We start from the raw sequence: 22,967 nt of genomic DNA, 5'->3' as shown, positions 1-22,967 counted from the left end.
GCTGAGTAGTTTTCCATGGTGTAAACGTACCATATTTATCTTTATCTGCTCGTTGGTTGATGGGCACTTAGGTTGGTTCCATATCTTTGCAGTTGAATTAATTTTTGGCCTAGTTCTACCAGTTAGCCATCCTTAAGAACTCATATAGTATTAGATTGCCAATTATTAGATAAACTCCTAGCTGTCTCAATTTCTGGACTCTGTACCAATCACCTTCCCAATGGAAAGAAAAGGAAAAAGCACCCACAGAGCTAGACCAGTGTGTGATTGTGGGAGGAATTAGAATGGGATAAGATATCAACACATCATATTCTTTTCCTTCTTTCCCCCTAGTCATTTTTGTTTTTTTAATTGTTCTTTTTTGGCATCTTGGCTGGGTGTGGTGGCTCAGGCCTGCAATCCCAGCACTTTAGGAGGCCAAGGCAGGACGATTGCTTGGGCTTAGGAGTTTGAAACCAGCCCGGGCAACATGGTGAAACTGCATCTCTACCAAAAAAAAAAAAATTAGCTGACCGTTGTGGCACATGTCCATAGATCCTAGCACTCAGGAGGCTGAGGCAGGAGGATTGCTTGAGCCCCAGAGGTTGAGGCTGCAATGAGCTGTGACTGCCACACTGCACTCCAGCCTGGGTGACAGATAGACCCTGTCTCAAGAAAAAAAAGAATCTTCTCATATTCTGAAAACAAAAACAAAGACAAAAACAAAAAAACCCTATTATGTGTTTACCTCTGTCCTTACACATATGTTGGTTTTTGTTTTTTTTTCTTTTTTTTCTTTTTTTTTTTTTCAGACGGAGTCTCGCTCTGTCCCCCAGGCTGGAGTGCAGTGGCGCAATCTCGGCTCACTGCAACCTCCGCCTCCTGGGTTCACGCCATTCTCCTGCCTCAGCCTCCTGAGTAGCTGGGACCACAGGCGCCTGCCACCATACCCGGCTAATTTTTTGTATTTTTAGTAGAGATGGGGTTTCACCATGTTAGCCAGGATGGTCTCCATCTACTGACCTCGTGATCCGCCCACCTCGGCCTCCCAAAGTGCTGGGATTACAGGCGTGAGCCACCGCACCTGGTCTGTTTTTCTTTTTTACCTAGAATGGCAGCTTATTGTTGCTCATGTGGATAATACTTGATGACTGTGATTATCTTTAACACTATTAGCAAGGGTAGTCTCTCACCTCCCCCAAATGTCAATAACTATTAGAATATAGTTTTGCCAGCTTTTGTTACTTATTGTTGTAGTATGTTTTAACTGACTAAATGTTGTATATTGTAACCTTAAGAGATATCTGTGCTTTACACAATTTTTATAAAATAATTTGCTATGGAAATTCAATATAAACAAGTGCCATTTACCCCTATACTAGTTAGTACATTAAACAAAGTTTGCAATAGCACAATGATGATGATGACTTCTTAAAAGAACAAAAACTCCTTAGGGAAGCATAGAGCAGGCTGTGTGCCAAGTATATTATTTCTGAAGGGGGTATTGGTGAGGAGAAAATGATGGATTTTGCTAATACAACTAAATGGCATGGTGAGGACAGATACTGCAGTGATATTTGTGCCCATATACAAGAGGACAGAGTGAGTGTTTGGTAGTTGAAAATGACAGTGACCTGACTAGGAGAAAAGGGATGATTGAAGCAGAAATGCTATATTCACTATAATTTGGAGCAAGAAGGGAGAAGAGGCTCTGCTGTTGTTATTCACAGTTGCTTGTCAGAGTTCACATGCCTACTTAGAAAAATCTATATTGGGCAGGGCGTGGTGTCTCAAGCCTGTAATCCCAGCACTTTGGAAAGCCAAGGTGGGCAGATCACTTGAGGCCAGGTGTTCAAGACCAGCCTGGCTAACATGGCGAAACCCCGTCTCTACTAAAAAAATACCAAAATTAGCGGGTGTGGTGGTGCATGCCTATAATCCCAGCTACTTGGGAGGCTGAGGCATGAGCATTGCTTGAACCCAGGAGGTGGAGATTGTAGTGAGCCAAGATCATGCCACTGCACTCCAGTCTGAGTGACCGAGCAAGACTCTGTCTCAAAAAAAAGAGAAAAAAAATCTATATTGATGTTCTTAGCTCTTCCTTCATATTTATGAGTCTCACTGTTTTTTCAAATGTAAAAGAAAATGAATCTTCATAAAATGAATTATTAAAATTGTGCCAAAGTAAAACTGAGAACTAATTTTAGATTTAAAGAATAAATGAACATTGTAAACTCCCCTGAACTGTTGTGTAAATAAGCACAGATATCTGCATTAAAGAATTTTAGAACTCTTGCCTAAGTTCCTTAGTTCCACAACTTGAATAAATTTACACATTTCTGGCTGGGCTCGGTGGCTCACGCCTGTAATCCCAGCACTTTGGGAGGCCAAGGTAGGCGGATCACCTAAGGTCAGGAGTTCAAGACCAGCCTGACCAATATAAAGAAACCCCGTGTCTACTAAAAATACAAAAATTAGCCGGGCATGGTGGCATGCGCCTGTAATCCCAGCTACTCGGGAGGCTGAGACAGGAGAATCACTTGAACCCAGGAGGCGGAGGTTGCAGTGAGCAGATATCGCGCCATTGCACTCCAGCCTTAAGAGATATCTGTGCTTTACACACAAGAGATATCTAGGCCACAAGATATCTGTGGCCTTAAGAGATATCTGGGCCACAAGAGTGAAACTCTGTCTCAAAAAAAAAAAAGACAGAAAGAAAAGAAATATACACATTTCTATATTATATTTCATCATGGGGCTTTACATTAAACTTTATATTTTCTTTTAGAACAAGTGTTATAAATTCATATGATCAGTAATGACAGGCATTTAACTTACAGTAGGATATATGTGGCAGTATGCTCTAAATTATTTTTATAAATCTCGTTTATCCTTTTCGGGTTCATAAACTTAGAATTCTGAGATTTACACTTGGCTTTCAGCAAGCAATGATTTAAATTTCTTTGGAATAAACTTGAACTACAGGTTTCATTGGGAACGGATTGTGGCATCAAAAAAATCACAGAATTTCAGTACCAGAAAGCTAAATGTTTATGTTATTATTGACTCATTATTGGTAACACCCCAAATGTATTCTTGTTGCTCATAAAGTTTTATTTGTTGTGGATTTTTAAAGGAAATTTTTTTAGGGAAGGGACTGTGGGCATATGCAGGGAGATATTACTAATTTCAGATATATAATTATTTTTTGATATGCCTAAAAGTTTTTTAAATTATTGCTTTTATTTATTTTTTCATAGATAAAGGAAGCAGCAGACATCATTCAGAAGTTGCACCTAATTGCCCAAGAGTTACCTTTTGATAGGCAAGTTCATTTCTCAAGAGCTAATTTGAATATATGGTATAATTTATAAAATAAAATAGTATCTTTTCCTGTATGATTTTCTTTGCCCATTAATTAAACGGAAATTTATTGAGCACTTGCTGGTTCATTTACTTGCTAGTTTATTCACTTTGTACAAGATGCAGTGTAAAATAGTTTATTGAAAAAATACAGTCTCTTCTTAATATCTAAATTTAATGATAGGCCTTGAAATAATTTCAGTCCCTGTCTCCTGAAAAAAAATTTGATGAAGGAGAATTTTGAAATCGACTGAGGTTAAATTTGGATTTTCATATTTTGGACTTTGAGAACCAGGTAGGGGATAGAGAGAACACTTTTCCTATTTCCTGATGAAGGTTCTTAGGCTTTTGGAGGCCTTGGACACCTTTGAAAAGCTGATGAACGCTATCACCTTTCTTCAGGAAATTAAGATACACACAGATTATTGTATACAATTTCATGGAGTTTTAGACTCTAGCCTATCCACAGAACTCTTCCTAGGGACTTCAGGTTAAGAACCCCTTTTTTTTAAAATGCAAGGCCCCAGAGCCATTACTAAGTTAGATTTCATCCTAAAATAAACTATCCACTGAGAAGGAAATTTTTTCATGATTTCTTCTAGTGTATGGAATGTCAGACTCTTTAATAAACTGTTGGTAAAATAGTACTTCCTCCATGTGAATATTTGAAAGAAATATGATTTAATATATTACAAATGATACATAGTAATAGACATATAATATGTTATTTTTGTTCATACTTGAAGATCTTCAGGAACAGGTAAAATATGGATATATTGCTATACTTAGCTTAACCATTATCTCCCAAACATGTAATGAATTCCCCCTAAAAATGTATCTATTTTATTCTCAACTCTGATTATCATGAAGAATTAGCAATAATGATCATCTATCATTCTTAATAATAATCTGGTAGTTGCCCAGCATTATGATTTAACTTACTGTAATACTTTTTAAAGTCACCCACCAAAACTTCTCTTTAACTTTATGTCATTTCAGAATTGGACTATTTACTTAAATGGGTAAAATGTCTAGCTCAAAATAGGCTCATAATAATTATTGACTGCATCCCCCTACCCTATCTTCATCCTATTTTTCCACTCCAGAACACACATGCATATATACATATATATATATGAATATGAATATGTGTGTGTGTGTGTGTGTATATATATATGTCTAATTAGGATATATATTCAACTCCAAGGCTTGGTGAAGAGGCCAAAACAAAACCATAAGAGAAGTATGTACCCGAGTGGTGGTGAATATGAGTGTGTGTGTGTGTGTGTGTGTATATATATATGTGGAGTTGAATATATATCCTAAATAGATTCAATTTTTTCACACAGATTAATATGGCCTTATATGTGATCTGATCTACTGTGACTTTGATACATCATTTTTGTATAACACTCTAGATTTTTGTTTCCTTCTTCATTTGTCTTTGGCATCTCTTTTGCCAGCCACTCTCCTCTCTCTTCAAACAATTGCACACAATCTTAAAATATTTCTTTTTCATGCTATGCATTTCACTTAGATATTTGAGATTTGAAAAAATTCTACTATGTGGTATTTTAGTTTTTTAATTTGTAAAGATTGAATGGCTACTCTGCTAGGCACATTGCTGGGTCTTATCATTTGTCATTAATATATCATCATATAATATATTATTTGATCATCTTTTTCTTTTGAATAATAATGATGGAACTTTATTTTTAAAAATACCAACCATGGGAATGGGGAGGGAGACAAATAATCAAGTGTATTTAAAATACCAGCAAATAAAAGTAAGAACAGTAAGTCAGTTTTGGGACTGGCTGGGTTGTTAGTGTCTTATGCAGAGCAGTTGATTCTTTAAAAAGAGAATTGATTTTCAATGTGAATTTCCTAAATGAGAACCAGCTACCTACCTACATTAAGTTTTATCACCTGGCATGCTTCCTATCAGAATTCTCTCCTCTGATTTTGTCTTTTTTCTTTTTACAATAACCTTTTAACTTTATAATGGTTTTGGATTTACAGAAAAGTTGCAAAGATAGTACAGATGGTTCTCGTATCTCCTGCACCCAGTTTCCCATTTGGTTAGCATCTTACATTGCCATAGGATGTTTGTCACAACTAACAAACCTCATCGTTGGTTTTTGTCTTTCAGATTTTCAGAAGTTAAATCCAAAATTGCAAGTAAGTGATGTATTTATTTTACCTTTTTTTTAATAAGTAAAAAAACTACTTGTGTAAAAATAAAACAGCAAAAGGAGAAAAAGCAGGAACAATGTCATCTTCCTACCCTAGTAGGCTACTGCATAGAAGATCCCTGAGTTTGATTTCTCTTCCCTCAAAACAACCATTACCAGTTTTTTGGATATTCTTGCAGAATAATCTATGGATATACAAGCATAAGACATAAATTCTATATATGTGTGTGTGTACATATGTATGTGTATGTATAGATATTTATATGTACTTCTATCCTCATTTATTTTTAAATAATTGCTACCATACTATATAAATAGCTTTATACCTTGCATTTTTAATTTAATAGTGCATTTTGGAAATCCTGTGCTTTCCATACATCTATCTCTGAATAAGATTCTCTCTTTTTTTTTTTTAAGATTATATAAGCATTTCAGTATTTATTTAACTCCTTACATGATTAGTTTGGTTCTTGCCAGTCTCGGATTTTAGTTTAGGTTAGATCATTCTAGGTTTTTGAAAAGACCACTAAATTTGCAGGTTCCGTGGTAGCTGGGGTCACTATTTAGAGTAGGCCACTGCATAGAAGATTCAAAGATTCACCTATATTCCCAAAAAGTCTTAGAATAAGGATGACACAGCTAGTTAGACTTCCTGGGAATATTTTTGATCACAATAGATTAGTCTGAAGTTCAGGTGTTCGTTAAGAACCATACTAGCCTCAAGAATATAGTGAATAGGGCCAGACATGGTGGTTCGCACCTGTAATCCCAGCACTTTGGGAGGCCGAGGCGGGTGGATCACCTGAGGTCAGGAGTTCGAGACCAGCTTGGCCAACATAGTGAAACCCCGTCTCTATTAAAAATACAAAAATTAGCTGGGTGTGGTAATGGGTGTCTATAATCCTAGCTACTCAGGAGGCTGAGGCAGGAGAATCGCTTGAACCCAGCAGGTGGAGGTTGCAGTGAGCCGAGATCGCGCCACTGCACTTTGACTGGGTGACACAGAGAAACTGTCTCGAAAAAAAAAAAAAGAAAGAAAATGAAAAAAATATAAATACTGCATATTATCAGGATGAGATTTGGTGTTCAGTCATCAGTCCACTATTGTTCTAGGTAGAGGCATCAGAACTCTAGTAAAGAGTTCTGTAGTCCTCTTCACCCTTTCCATGTGTAGGATTTTTCATGTGCGTTGCTATCAGAAATAGCATCTGGAGGATTTTTTCCAGTCAGCTACTGGTTTAAGTAACAGTGGCATATGACAGTCAGACCCTGGAAAGCTCAGTAATTTTGCCAGTTTGGAAGTTTTTTGTCTTGAAAATATAGATTTATATGCCACAGTATATTACAGGGGCTAGGTTCACGGCCTATAATCTCATTTGTTTTTGTAATTCCTTCAAAAGAAAGCTATATTCATAGTCATTATATTTGTAAATAATGTAGATACTCTTAAATAACGTGGATGCTTTGTATGCCTCAGTGTAGCTGAATGACTTTATTTTTAGGTAAATACCATGATTTAGAATGCCAGCTGATTCAGGAGTTTACCAGTGCTCAAAGAAGAGGTGAAATCTCCAGAATGAGAGAAGTAGCAGCAGTTTTACTTCATTTTAAGGTAAATAGTAGGAATTAAAAATGAATAGTGTTCAAGGCTATGGAAATTGTGTAAGTTCTATATATTATAGTCTCTGATTTCCCGCATTCATTATGTAACTATCACAGTGATAATTTTCACTGTTTTGAGTAATTTGTACATTTGATACTCTGTAAATGGTATTGAATGTTATATATTTAATATTTAAGGTTTTATATTCAATATTAATATTGAATTAAAATTAATTGATCAATTAAATATTGATGAATTTTTATACTTTGATAAAGAAAATCATATTGTCTGCCTTTTTGCTTTCACATATTATAATATAGGTGAAAAGAAAGAAAACGCGACCGTAAATATCTGTAGGATATAGGAACCAGAGAGTAGATGGAACATGACTAGTAAGAGACTTAAATCCAGGGGACCTCAGGAGGTAATACAAAAGAATTTTGTATTACGGAATTGTTTTCCTAGAATTTGAACTGGGGAGAGAATCCCTGTGTAGGAGTATATTTCTGCAAAGAAAGTGCTTAAAGAAATGGTTCTTCCTTCAATCTGTTTCTTTGATTTGTATCAGATTAGGGAAGGGGAAGCTATTTGTTGGACTTTTCATTTTGGTAAAATCTGAATGAGTATTGAGAATGGCTCTTGAGACAGTAGTGCACTTTATATTGCTTTCCTTACTGGTTTTTATGTATGATTTATTAATAGGCAAAAATCTCATTATGGTGAGCTTAATGACAAATCAGTTTGTTTTAAACACATTTTATTAAAATACATTTAGTTTAAAAAGTAAATTTCCAAACTACCAGCTGAATACAACTGTCCAGATTCTTGCAAGGAAAACCAAATGCTAGAGAAGGCCAGGCGCAATGGCTCACTCCTGTAATCCTAGTATTTTGGGAGGCCGAGGCGGGTGGATCAGTTTAGCTCAGGAGTTCGAGATCAGCTTAGGCAACATGGTGAGACCCTGTCTCTACAGAAAATTCAAAAATTAGCCGGAGGGGAGGCATGTGCCTGTAGTCCCAGCTACTCGGGAGGCTACAGCAGGAGGATCGCATGAGCCTGGGAGGCAGAGGTTGTAGTTAGCCAAGATGACACCATTGCATTCCAGCCTGGGTGACAGGAGTGAAATCCTGTCTCAAAAAAAAAAAAAAGAAATATATATATACACATATATATATATACACACACACACACGTATATATACACACACTTTTTAATATATATAAATATTTTTATATGTATATAAAACACATACATATATATATGTAAAACCTTTTCCCAAGACCTTGACTCTCTGTGTATGTGTGTGTTTGTGTGTATGCGTGTGGGTGGGTGTGAGTGGGTGTGTTTTGGAGTTGAAGGAGATGGCTAGATGATCATAGGACAAAAATTACTCTAAAGAACTCAGTTACATACTTCATCTTTCTTGTTTTAGTCTAAAGTTCAACAAGGATATGTACCAACTGATAAATTTTATCATAGAAAGTGACTAGGGAGACGATACCTTTATCAAGTTACTGGTTTTCTGCAGTTAATTTTATTTAAGTCCAACAGGTGTTGCTATTGGCCATTTACTGGTAAATAGTCATAGCTTTATGACATATAACACTTCTTTTTTTGAAATAATAATTATTATAATTGAATCAGAATAATAACAATGTGTTTCTTCCTTGTAGGGTTATTCCCATTGTGTTGATGTTTATATAAAGCAGTGCCAGGAGGTAACATAACAGTACACTTTGTTGGATATTATTTTATGCTAATTGGTGTTTTAAAATCATGTAGAAATTATATGTTCACTGTGTAAAATGTCTCTGCTGTTTAGGGTGCTTATTTGAGAAATGATATATTTGAAGATGCTGGAATACTCTGTCAAAGAGTGAACAAACAAGTTGGAGATATCTTCAGTAATCCAGAAACAGTCCTGGCTAAACTTATTCAAAATGTATTTGAAATCAAACTACAGGTAATTTTAAATAGTAACAAATTAAATAGTTCTTAAGGCAATATGTAATTTTTTCCCTATATTTTAAAAGTATTTTTAAAATTTAGTTTACTTATGTAATGACCTTAGAAATAGTAATCTAGTTAAGGAGAAAGGAATCCTCATGCTTTTTAAAAAATGTTTTGTATTCACCAAGAAGAAAGTGCTAATCAATAAGTATCATCAGAGAACATGCTTGAAATTTGTGTAGTATTCGTAGTAGTAGTATAATATATTGTGGTAAGATAGCCTTGAAGATTTTTCTTTTTTTTGGTCCCTGCCTTCACCAGTAGATGTCATTTGTGAAACTGAACAAGAATTACAAGAGCAGTCTGTAGAATTTTTAATAATTTGGTACTAACCTGAAAAGGGAAAACACAGAAATTTAATTTACCCCCATATCACTGTACTTTCAGATAACATTTCCTAAGCTGTTTACAACTGGATTAAACAACATTCAATAAGTGTTTGTTTTTTTTTTTTTTAACACAATTCAGGAATTTTGATAGTATTGTCATTCTCTAGAAGTGGGGATGTAATGTACAGCATTTCACACATTTACTGTCTAAGAAACCCTGTTTTGGAGTAATGCCTATAGACATCTGAAGGAACACTAGTGTTACCTGGAACTCAGTTTGGGAGATGCTGCCTTAAGGAATTGACTCTATTGTTTGTACTCTCAGTTTTGTTTTTTTGATGCACCTCACAGAGCAGAATAGGCCAATTTAACAGAAAAGGTATTATTCCTAAGACTGATAAAGATCCTCTACAGGTAAATATGAGAAGTGGTAAAATGTAAAAACCTGTTTTAAAATATTTTATGATTGGTTTGTTTTCTGTACATTGCCTTTTTGATTGGATTGTAAGTCAGAAAGGTTCAAAACTGTGGAGTGAATTTTAAAAGAAAAATATGTTGAGAAGTTGTAGAATTTAATATTTACCTAATTAACAGAATGTTAACCTTTTTCTTTTAGAGTTTTGTGAAAGAGCAGTTAGAAGAATGTAGGAAGTCTGATGCAGAGCAATATCTCAAAAATCTCTATGATCTGTATACAAGGTAAATTTTTAATGATTAAGAAAATAATAGATAACAGATTTTTTTAATTTTTTTGATAAAAAACAAGGAAGTATTCAGGTATTTTTGAATAAGTTTGTCGCCAGTTTACGTTTTAGCATTAAATGCTTAGCTGTATAGACTAGTTATATTGTACAAGACTGTATTGTACAACATTCTTAATACATTAACGTCAGGAATTGGATGTTATGCTTTATTTTTTCTCTAAGCATTAGTGTAATTACATTTATCTGCAGTCAAAACTTTAGAAACTGCAAAAGGAAGTGATGTAATCTTAACAAATGACAATTTCAGCTCTAAATCTTCTGTAGGAATTTGTCTTGTGCTTTTGTAAATGTCAGTGTTACTCTTAGAGATTGTCTCAGAAGCTTCATATGGAGTCTTGTGGGGTTTTTTTTTTCCTTGACTTTTCCCAACCCTATTACTCTTCTTCAGTGTCTTCATTTTGGGAGAAGGTTTTTCCAAAGTTACCATAATGAGGAAGTCCATCTCAACAACAACACTGTTATGACCCTATCTTCAGCAATGGGAAATAGAAAATTAGAGGGAAAGTCCACAAGGACAAAACAAAAGAGGGTGAACAGACAGTAGATCTCTCAGTACTCTGTTTTGGGTCCCATGTGATGAATGGCATTAGACATACTTGAGGCCAATCTGCCACTGTCGCCATTTCTGGACTAGTTCATTGCCTCACAAGTTCTTTTCCTAGGAATTTATAACAGTTCTCAAAACCGTAAAGTTGTTCGTAATATTTCACTGTATTTATATGTAGCCCTGTAGAGTTGATCTCTGCATCATTAGTACTCTCCCAGAGTTTAAGAAATGGTGGCTTAACATAAGTCATGAAAGTCACGTTGTAAAAATTTGTATTCCTTAATATTGTTACTATACCTAAAACGTATATTAATCTTTTTCTCCCCCTTTTTCATGAAAAGAACCACCAATCTTTCCAGCAAGCTGATGGAATTTAATTTAGGTACTGATAAACAGACTTTCTTGTCTAAGCTTATCAAATCCATTTTCATTTCCTATTTGGAGAACTATATTGAGGTGGAGACTGGATATTTGAAAAGCAGAAGTGCTATGATCCTACAGCGCTATTATGATTCGAAAAACCATCAAAAGAGATCCATTGGCACAGGAGGGTGAGTATTTTTGTTAAACACTTCTGTTAAAACTGAAGACATTAATAACTTCATTATATTTGGGCAAATTATCAAATGTTGACTATCATTAGAATTTTCTGTGAAGAGTTCTTTTAATCCAGATTGTTATATTATTGATCAAATCTTGTTCTTAAACCACATGTTGAAATGACCTAACATAACATGATTGAAATGTAAGCCGGGCGTGGTAACTCACTCCTGTAATCGCAGCACTTTGGGAGGCCGAGATGGGCTGATCACCTGAGGTCTGGAGTTCGAGACCAGCCTGGCCAACGTGGTGAAACCCCATCTCTACTAAAAACACAAAAATTAGCTGGGCGTGGTGGCAGACACCTGTAATCCCAGCCATTCAGGAGGCTGAAGCAGGAGAATCACTTGAACCTGGGAGGCGGAGGTTACAGTGAGCCAAGATTACGCCACTGCACTCCAGCCTGGGCGACACAGCAAGACTCCGTGTCAAAAAAAAAAAAAAAGTAAAGCAGATATTTGTCAATTAAAAAATAATGTTTTAAAACTATCGAGCAGAACACTAGTAATATAAAAAGTTCCATCGTTTCTTTCATTTTTTTTTTTTCTAGATAGAATAAGTTCCAGGTTATTGACCAGGAAACGCATCTTTTTTTTGTTACTGTTGCAGGTGTGAAAAAAATAGAAAATAGTTTGTAGTTTAAGTACCTTGAATTGATGAGTTTTGTTCAGAGACTTTAGCATAAAAAACTATTAAATTAATACCTTAATGCCTACAATTATTTACAGACTAGAAGAAAATATCTTGCTCCAAGAATAGTTGGCATCTTAGCTACCAGGCTTTAACTGCCTGGAACCCAGATTCTAAAAAGAGACAGAATGACATTGGTGGACTCAAAGTCCAGAATCCCCACACGTATATATCGAAACCAGTTTTCTTATTTCCCATTTTGTTGTGTATTAAATAATGATTAGAGAGAGTTAAAATTAGTAGTAAGAGGTAATACCTGAAAGGTAGTAGCAAGGAAGGGAAGAGGAAAACTAATGAATAATAGGAATTTGTGTGTGTGTGTGTGTGTGTGTGTGTGTGTGTGTGTGTGTTTACGGTAGTCTCAAGTTACATATCCTAAGAGCAAAAAAAGTTTAACCTTCCAAAGATACCCCATATAAGTGTTTCAGGTGACCCTCAGTAATTAAGAATAGCTAAATTATGTTTAATATATCTTCTTTAATATCATGAATAAATGTGCATAATCTTAAAGTGACTATATTTTAAAATTGTTAAACTTTTAAAGGTTTCTTTTTAAACAGGACTATTTCGTTATTTAGAATGCCAACCTATTTGGAATAGCTCACTTTCTAAGGAAACCCAGCAAGTTTTACTATTGAGTCAGAATTGTAAGGCTGAATTGTAAAGCGACTTCAGAAATTAGAAGTCCAAATCTACTCATTTATCAGATGAAAATCTTCCGTTTAGAGATCAGGGCTAACTTTATTTCACAAAACTAGTTATTGGAATTAGAAATTAGGTCTCTTGGCTATTGGTCCATTTTTGTTGTTGTTGTTGATATATACTAAGTTTGGAAGTACTCAAAGTTGAAATCTGAGTAAAATGTTTTCTTTTTTTCACTTGTCTTTATGATGTACTAGTATTCAAGATTTGAAGGAAAGAATTAGACAGCGTACCAACTTACCACTTGGGCCAAGTATCGATACTCATGGGGAGACTTTTCTATCCCAAGAAGTGGTGGTTAATCTTTTACAAGAAACCAAACAAGCCTTTGAAAGATGTCATAGGGTAAGAGTGATTGTAAATTTATTTTACATATACAGTTGTTCCTTGATATCTGTGGGGAATTGATTCCAGAACCTCCGAGGATACCAAAATCGTGGATGCTCAAGTCTGTTATATAAAGTGTGTAGTATTTGCATATATTCTATGCACATCCTCCTTTATACTTTAATTCATCTCTAGATTACTTATAATTATTTATATATATTATTACATTACCTAGTGCAACGTAAATCTCTGTAAATAGTTGTAACTTTAGTGTTTAGGGGATGATGACAGTACATATTCAGTACAGATGCAACCATTCTCTTTTTTTTTCTTGAATATTTTTTAATCTGTGGCTGGTTGAATCTGCTGATGCAGAACCCACAGATACAGAACTTACAGATAGAGAGAATTGACTATGTAGTTGTATTTTAAGTCTTACCTTGTTTTACTAAGATATAAATTTACTCTGATTAGGAACAACTATTTTTTGTAATAAAAGATAGGATTTTTATTTTGGAGAACAGAATAATTTTAAAATTAGGAATAAATGTGAATATAACTTTAAATTAAAGTTTAGCAGATCAAATTTTTGTTATGTAGGATTAAATGAAGATGTGAAAGGGACAGTTAGACTTTTCTCATGAAGAAATGGTGCATCAGGGAAAGAACAATGTTTTAAGAGCATCAACATCAAAGGGAAAGAGTGAAGATTTGGCTCCATTAAAACTTAGATTTTCCTCTCTAATAAACACAGTTTAGCAAAATAAACAGATAAGTCAGAGTGATAAAGTATTTGTAAATGATACTACTAGCAAAAGATTGTATGAAGCAAATAATAGTAGCTAATAATTTTATAGTACATAATATGTTCCAGACACTCCTTTTTTTTTTTTTTTAATTATGCTTTAAGTTCTGGGATACGTGTGCAGAGCATGCAGGTTTGTTACATAGGCATACACGTGCCATGGTGGTTTGCTGCACCCATCAACCCCTCATCTACATTAGGTATTTCTCCTAATGCTATTCCTCCCTTAGTCCCCCACCCCCCCAACAGGCCCCAGTGTGTGATGTTCCCCTCCCTGTGTCCATGTGTTCTCATTGTTCAACTCACACTTAATGAGTGAGAACATGCGGTGTTTGATTTTCTCTTCCTGTGCTAGTTTGCTGAGAATAGTGGTTTCTAGCTTCATCTGTGTCCCTGCAAAGGACATGAACCCATCCTTTTTGATGGCTGCATAGTATTCCATGGCATATATGTGCCACATTTTCTTTATCCAGTCTATCATTGATGGGCATTTGGGTTGGTTCCAAGTCTTTGCTGTCGTGAATAGTGCTGCAGTAAACATACGTGTGCATGTGTCTTAATAGTAGAATGATTTGTAATCCTTTGGGTATATACCCCAGTAATGAGATTGCTGGGTCAAATGGTAATTCTGGTTCTAGATCCTTGAGGAATCATCACACTGTCTTCCACAATGGTTGTACTAGTTTACACTCCCACCAGCAGTGTAGAAGCATTCCTATTTCTCCAGATCCTCTCCAGCATTTGTTGTTTCCTGACTGTTTAATGATTGCCATTCTAACTGGCGTGAGATGGTATCTCATTGTGGTTTTGATTTGCATTTCTCTCATGACCAGTGATGATGAGCTTTTTTTCATGTTTGTTAACTGCATAAATGTCTTCTTTTGAGAAGTGCCACTCTTCTAAGCATTTTAAGTGTGTGTGTGTGTGTGTATGTATATATATCTTGTTTGTATGTTGTTTACATACGTGTGTGTGTGTATATATATATATATATGTATGTAAACTTATTTCATCATATAACCACCCTGTGAGGTTGTTAGTTTGCAAATAAAGAACTGAGATACTTGGATTTTAGGTAGTGGATTGAGAGTTGAGGCAGTCTTAATTATTTATGTTGATGTATATAATCTGTATTTATATTGAGACAGTAAATTATACATGTGAATATAAATCAATAGAAAACAAGTCAAAGAATACGCATACGCAGTTTACAAAAAGAAAATGTAAATCACTAGTACAATACTCAGTCTCACTAATAGGGAAATGCAACTTATTCATTAGGTTGGGATAAATTAAGAAGTCTGATGACCAAGTGTTGTTAAGGAAGTGGAGCAATAAGCAGTTGTCACACACCGCCAATGGGAGTGAAATTGGTACCGTTATTTTGAGGATTAATTTGGCAGTTTCTTAGAGAAACTCATAGGTTCATGTGATATGTATAACATCATAACAGCATTTTTTTCATGGTGAAAAATTAAAAGCAAACTCTCAGTGTCCATGAAAAAGAGAATTGTTAAACTGGTGTTTTTCATACAGTAGAAAACTATACAACAATTTAAATGAGTGAAGTAGAGTTACATGTGTCAACATGAATAAATCTCAAAAATACTTAGTATTGATATGACTGAATCATATGGTTTTTTTTTTAGGAAGCTGCCAAACTAATAGTGTGTAGTGATATTTGATTATAGTTTTAGTTTTCATTTTCCTAATGCAATGATGATTCATGTTGAGCATCTTTTCATGTGCTTATTTGCCGTCAATATATACTCTCTGGTGAAGTGTTTGTTCAGATCTTTTGTGCATTTTTAAATCAATCGTGTGTTTTCTTATTTTTGGAGCACTCTATATTGTTACAATTTATCAGATATGATTTGCACATTTTTTTTCTGCCTGTGGCTTATCTTTTTATTCTCATCAGTATTTCTAAGGACAGATGTTCTTAATTTTGATGACATCCAATTTAATAATACTTTTCTGTTCTCGATGGTGATTTTGGTGTCATATATTTTGGTGTCATATATAAGAAGTCTTTGCCTAACCAAAGGTTACAAAGTTTTCCTCCTATGTTTTCTTCTTTTATAGTTTGAGGCTTTATGTTAAGATGTATAATCAATTTTGAGTTAAGTTATACAGTATTGTGGATCAAAGTTCATAATTTTATAATTAGACATCCAGTTGTTTCAGTTTCATTTATTGAAAAGACTATCCTTTCCGCACTGAATTACTCTAGAACCTTTGTCAAAAATCAATGGACCATTTATATGTGGGTCTGTTTCTGGACTCTTGTGTTCCATTGGTCTGTCTTTATGCCTGTACTGTACTGTCTTGATTGCTGTAACTTTATAATAAGTCTTGAATCGGGTAGTGTAAGTCCTAAGTCCTCTAACATTTTTATATAAATCATTTTGTATTATGTCTTATAATAGCTTGTCTGTTTCTGAAAAAGTCTGAGATTTTGATTGGAATTACATTGACTCTGTAGTTCTATTTGGGGAGAACTCACATATTTTGATGCCATTATAAGCATATGTAAATGGTCTTTTTAAGATTTATATTTAATTTCTAGTTTAACTTAGTCTATAGAAATACAGTTGATTTCTATATATTGCTCTTATATCCTGTGTGAACGGAAAATAAATCTCTGGACCCCCAAATCACTAAGCCAAAGGGAAAACTCAAGTTGGGAAATGCATCAGGCAAACCTGCCTCCCATTTTATTCCTAAGTAAGATAGGAATTCCTTGTGGGCCTCAAGATCTTTCCCCTAAAACAGTTTTATTGAATTTCACCTTGGCAATGTAAATTTATAACTTATCTTCACAGTTGCAGGACAAAGGAGAGAACTCAAGTCATCCCTCAGCTCACCTGAGAGAAATGCATATCTGATTGCTTCCTCTGTCCTATTGTTTATGTAAAAATGTAGATTCACTGAGCCAGATTAAGGCACAAGTGATTATTCCTCTACCCACTTCTGATATGCAAATTGTATATTCAGTGAAAGGGTGGTCAAAGACAAAAGAATACGACTGTTTGTCTCTTATCTGCCTGTAACCTGGAAGCACCTTCTCACCCCTTCAAGTTGTCCCACCTTTCCGGACAGAACCACTGTACATAACACCTATTGATTGATGTCTCATGTCTCCCAAAAATGTGTAAAACCAAGCTGTGCCCCTACCAACTTAGGTGGGCATGTGTTGGCGGGACCTCCTGAGACTGTGTCATGGAAATGTCCTTAACCTTAGCAAAATAAACTTTCCAAATTGATTGAGACTTGTCTCAGATACTTTTGGGTTCAGACCTGCAACCTAACTAAACTCACTTATTAGTTCTATTTGCCTTTTTTTTTTTTTTTTTGTAGATTCCACTGGCTTTTCTGTGTAGATTATCATATTATCAGCCCGTAAATACAGTTTTACTTATTTTTTCCAATATAGATGTCTTTTATTTGTTATTTTGCCTTATTGTACTGGCCAGACTTCTAGTACAGTGCTGAATAGAAGTGATGAGAGTGAACACTTTGCATTATTTCTGATCTTAAGAATAAATCATTTAATCGTTCACCATTAAGTATGATACTAATTGGGTTTTTCATAGATGTTCTTTTTCAGATTGAGAAAATTATTTTATCCTACTTAGCTGAGTGGTTCTATGAGGATTAGATGTTAGATGTTATGCAAAACTTTTTTATTCTGTTAATATGGTAAATTATAGTGATTGATTTTCAAATGTTGGCCTTGCATTTCTTCTTTGATAAACTCCAGTTGGTCAATTGACCTTTGACCTTTTGTCATATTTATATATTGTTGGATTAAGTTAGCTAAACTTTTGTAAAGAATTTTAACATCTGTGTTCATGAGGGATATTGGCCTTTTTTTTTTTTCCTTTTTTTTTTTGGAGACGGAGTCTCACTCTGACGCCCAGGCTGGAGTGCAGTGGCACGATCTCGGCTCACTGCAACCTCCCCCTCTTCAGTCCAAGCGATTCTCCTGCCTCAGCCTCCCAACTAGCTGGGACTACAGGCGCCCACCACCATGCCCGGCTGAGTTTTGTATTTTTAGTAGAGACAGGGTTTCACCATGTTGGCCAGGGTGGTCTTGAACCTCTGACCTCAGGTGATCTGCCCGCCTCGGCTTCCCAAAGTGCTGAGATTACAGGTGTGAGCCACCACGCCCAGCTTTTTTTCCTTTTTATGTCTTTGTCTGGTTTTAGTATCAGGGTAATGTTGGCCTCATAGGATGTGTTGGGAAATATTTCCACCACCCCTCTCAATTTTCTGGAAGAGTTTGAGTAGAATTGGTATTCTTTCTTTCTTTCTTTGGTAAAAGTCACAAGTGAAGTCATTTGGGCCTGAATTTTTGTGTGTGTGAGGATTTTAAACTACAAATTCAACTTCTTTAGTAGATACAGAACAATTCAGGTTATCCACTTCTTTTTAAGTCCACTTTGGTAGTTTGTATGTTTTAAGCATTTGTGTAGTTCACATAAGTTGTTGAATTTATTGGAATAAAATTATATTCATGATATTTTCTTATCCTTTTAATATCTGTAGAATGCGTACAGTGATGTCACCACTTTCCTAATGATAGTAATTTGTGTTATTTTTTTTTCTGATCAATCTGGCTAGAGATTTATTCATTTTACTGATTTATTTCCCCCCGAAGAACCAGCTTTTGGTTTCATTAATTTTTACCTGTTGTTTTTCTGTTTTGTATTCATCAATTTCTACTCTTTATTACTTCTGTTATTCTGCTTACTTGAGTTTTATCCCCACCCCTCACCCCAAACCCCCTGTTTTTTTAGTTTTCTAAGGTGGAAGCTGAGGTCATTGATTTGAGAACTTTCTTTCCTAATCTAATGCGGGTGTTTTGTCTTACAAATTTCCCTGTAAATACTACTTTAGCTGCATCCCCAGAATTTTTGTATGTTGTGTTTTATTTTTATTCAGTTCAAATCCTTTTAATGTTGCTTTTGATTTGTTCTGGCCCAAACGTGATTTAGAAATATGTTATTTAGTTTCCAAATATTTAGGAATTTGTTAGATGTCTTTCTGTTACTGATTTTAAATTTGATTCCGTTGTGGTCAGAGAATGTACTTTGTATGATGTGAACCCATTTTAAATTTATTAAGACTTGTGGTTTTTTTAGCCCAGAATATGGTCCATCTTTTTTGTATGCACTTGAAAAAAATATATATCCTGATGTTGTTGGATGGAGTATTGTATAATGTCAGTTAGGCTTAGTTGATTATGTTGTTCAAGTCTTCTATATCCTTACCAATTTTCCATCTGCCTCTTCTGTCTATTATTCATGGATGTTTGGATGTAAATAGGAGGAATGTAAGAATAGCTTGTGAAGAAGGTAAGAGCATTTTTTGAGCATCAGTGATTAGAGGAGGAGGGTGAATATTGGAGTAGAGAGACTGATGAGGGAGGGGTAAAGGTTGGGTAGTATTAATAAGACCAGGAAGGAAGCTGAGTAATACCAAATCAGTATTTATAATCAGTGGGAATTCAAAGGGGGTTATAGAATTCCTATCAACTTCTAATTTGATACATCAGATAATAAGTATTAACCCCAAGAGGACACATGAATTAAGACTACAAATAGGTTTGACAGAAGCAGAAATCAATGTATAAATAATATAGAAAGCAATTATAAGAAGTCAAGAGTAATTTGCTGACTGTTAAAAAAGGATTTTATTTTCCCAGCATAACTAATAATTTTACTAAATAGCTAGTTTAACAGCAACAGCAGCACCAAAATGAATATTGTAAGCTCACTATGTGCAAATACTGTGCTAAAAACACTTTATGCTTATTTTCGTATTTATTCTTACCTCAAGGCTAGAATGTAAGTACTGTTAATACTATTCCCATCTTACAAATGAAGAAATTGAGGCATGGTGGGGTTAAATAACATCTCAAAGGTTCACTTAATCAGGAAATGGTAAAACCATTATTTGAACCAGTTATATTTTATGGTGCATCCATTATTAATTTCTCCATCTTTACTCCCCAGTAAAACAAAGAATTCTTTTTGTTCTGAGTTTTACTAGACTGTTCTTTGCTCAATCAGTGGCTCTCAAACCTCTTTGGCCCACAGTAAGAAATGCATTTTACATGTTAGCCCTGTGTATGTATGTATGTGTGTGTGTGTGTGTGTGTGTATACATATATATATATATGTGTGTGTGTGTGTGTGTATATATACATATATGGGGTGTATATATATATATATATATATATATATATATATATGGGTATACATTTTATGAAAGTATACTTGGATTTCACTAATGGATTGCAATCCAAGTTTGAAAAACATTGCTCTAAGTCAGGAGAGTTGTAGATAAATATGGAGCATTGTAATTGTGTGTGTGTGTATTTGTGCATGCACGCGCAGTATGGGGGGAGCTGTGAGTTATTTTCATACCTGAAACACTGACTACATCCTATAAAAAATTGATTGCTTAAAAAAAATTGGCATTTTCAAAAGGTAGACTTGAGGAGTGATATTGTTTGGTTTTTGTTTTTAAGCTCTCTGATCCTTCTGACTTACCAAGGAATGCCTTCAGAATTTTTACCATTCTTGTGGAATTTTTATGTATTGAGCATATTGATTATGCTTTGGAAACAGGACTTGCTGGTAAGTATATTTGTGTTACACTTGTGTTAAATTCTTTTGATTCTGCTTGGTTAAACTATATGCATAATGTTGTTTTGCTTATAATCATCTCTGTGTCTCAAATTCAGTTCAGTGCAATGAAGTTTGAGCTTTTATAATGCAAGGATTTGCCAGGTGCTGAAAGCTATACAGAATGGTTCTCTCATATTGTTTACATATGGCATAATAGAATAATAAGCTACCTAAGTCACTACAATGTATGACACAATGTCTTACAATGCTGTAAGTTAGAAAATGTCGAGGAGCAAAATGAAGGCGAAAACAATTCTGATTGGGGAATTGAGTAATGTAAAATTTAGAAAGAGAAGTATTAAAAACTAAGTCTGGAAAAAATAGATTCAAATTAAAATTCTTATTTTGCTTTTGGTCTTTTGGTCTTAGTAGTTAGTATTGGTAGCATAATAATGACCTGAGTCCTGTCTCATTAATTCAGTTGTCTACTTCACCTGTTCAATGGTCATCTCAAACTTAACATATCCAAAATGAAACTCTTTATCTTCCCTCTAAACCTGTTCCTTTCCCATTCTTCCCTTGTCATTAAAAGGCATTACCAATATGCGTGATTATTGTATGTCAGTTTTTTAAAAGGCATTACCATTTCCCACTTGCTCAATCCTCAACAAAACCCAGGAGTTCCTCAATTCCTCCTTTTCAGAAATCAATCCTGATAGCCAATCCATCAGCAAATCCTGTCAGTATACTTCCAGGCATAAGTCAAATTCATGTACTCTTCTCCATCTTCACCGATGCCACCCTAATTTAAACACCATTATCTCTGTCTACTTGTAACTGGTCTCCCTGTGTACATTCTTGCCTCTCCACATTACTGACTTCGTGTAACAGCCAGTTTAATTATTTCCTTATTTAAAACTCTGTGGTGGTTTCCTATTACTCTTAAGGGGAAAACAACAGCAAACTGTAGAGAAGCATGACTTTTTATCTGGCCTGGTATGTATTGATCATCTCTCATTGCATTTCTTCTCACTGCCCAGTCACTCTGACCCTTATTGTTTTTCCTTGCTTAGTCTCTTTGCACTTGGTGTTTCCCTATCCCCAAAATCCTTTTGCCTCAGCTTTTCTCATGGCTGGCTTTTCAGTCATCTGATCTCAACTAAGATGTTGTCTTCTCAGAGAGGCATTGCTGATCATCACCCTAGCTAAAGTAGCCCTCTTCTCCCAGCCCAGTTATCCTTATTATCTTCTCATTGCATTAAATTTTTTTATAGCACTTATCACAATGAAATTTTTATCTGTTAATGTCTGCCACCACTCATCGGAATTCATTCATTTAACACATGCTTATTAAATGCCTACTCCTGTACTTGTGGAGTTTATATTCTTATGGAGAAGATAGACAAATGATTAGAAAGTGCAATGAAGAAAAGTAAAACTGAGTAAGGGATTAAAAAATTTAAAAAAGTGTGTATATATAATAATTTTGATATGCCCCTATTTTTATTTTTATTTTTGAGACAGAATCTCGCTCTGTCACCCAGGCTAGAGTGCAGTGGCACAGTCATGGCTCATGGCAACTTTGAACTCCTGGGCTCAAGCAATACTCCTACCTCAGCCTCCTGAGTAGCTATAACTACAGGTGCATGCCACTGCACCTAGCTAATTTTTTCTTTTTTTGTAGAGTTGGGGTCTTGCTTTGTTGCCTAGGCTGTTTTTGAACTCTTGGCTCCAAGCGATCCTCCCTCCTCAGCCTCCCAAGAATTTTTTGTTTTGATTTAAGCTATTTTCCTAAAGGTTTCTTTTCCCAGTAACTTATGCCGCTGCTGGACTGTTTGTGTGTGCCAGTTTTTCTGTAATTATTGAATATTCTTTAAAAATTTTAATTTCGTGGTTAAAAACTTACACTGTAGCTGAGTTCTGATGCCTATAAAGAAAAAAAGTACATCAATATTGCCTTAATTTTTATGTCTTTCATTAATAACAATGATTCATATTTTCTACATATGTATTGATTTTGTTTTTTTCTCTTGTAAAGTTCATTTGTTATTCAAGCCTTCAATTTTCTTACCAGTTGGTAATCTTGTCTTTTACTTGCGGGGGCAGGGGGGCAGAGGGAAACACCTTTGTTTTCCATTATTAAGAAAAAAAAAAAATCATTGTTCTATAAAGAACTCTATGTGTCAAGCCTGTATTTTCTCATTAGCTATGCATATTTTCTTTAGTCTCTTAAGTCTTTTACTTTTAGCTAGAAACATAAACATCTAGGACCTTAGAGTTCATCTGTTATTCTTTACAAAAAGGAGGAAATGGAAATCCAGAGAGGTCAGCTGACATTTTGAGGTCAGAATATGGAGTGGCTTGATTCCCTTTTTATTTTATTCTGAATAAATTCCAGAATAAAATCAGGAATGT

General features: G+C 34.9%; 1 protein-coding gene across 7 annotated transcripts in view; it reads left to right on the top strand.

The window, feature by feature from the left end:
* The window catches only part of EXOC5 (exocyst complex component 5), a 62,163-nt gene that overhangs the window by 25,905 nt on the left and 13,291 nt on the right, over window positions 1-22,967 (top strand). For all 7 annotated transcript variants that reach the window (XR_010150956.1, XR_010150955.1, XM_509969.7 and 4 more), the window contains 9 exons: window positions 3,240-3,304; window positions 5,495-5,523; window positions 7,040-7,149; window positions 8,814-8,858; window positions 8,963-9,103; window positions 10,096-10,178; window positions 11,132-11,341; window positions 12,980-13,127; window positions 20,453-20,561. Coding sequence is in view for 5 of the 7 variants with exons in the window: in XM_509969.7 (XP_509969.2) it covers window positions 3,240-3,304; window positions 5,495-5,523; window positions 7,040-7,149; window positions 8,814-8,858; window positions 8,963-9,103; window positions 10,096-10,178; window positions 11,132-11,341; window positions 12,980-13,127; window positions 20,453-20,561 (940 nt within the window). In the remaining 2 variants the exon portion in view is untranslated. The remainder of the gene's footprint in view (window positions 1-3,239; window positions 3,305-5,494; window positions 5,524-7,039; window positions 7,150-8,813; window positions 8,859-8,962; window positions 9,104-10,095; window positions 10,179-11,131; window positions 11,342-12,979; window positions 13,128-20,452; window positions 20,562-22,967) is intronic.

Source organism: Pan troglodytes, chromosome 15 (assembly GCF_028858775.2).
Source record: "Pan troglodytes isolate AG18354 chromosome 15, NHGRI_mPanTro3-v2.0_pri, whole genome shotgun sequence".
In the NCBI taxonomy this organism is placed as follows: Eukaryota; Metazoa; Chordata; class Mammalia; order Primates; family Hominidae; genus Pan; species Pan troglodytes.
Note: the sequence above shows the minus strand (reverse complement) of the source record. Positions and strands in the feature narration are given on the sequence as shown.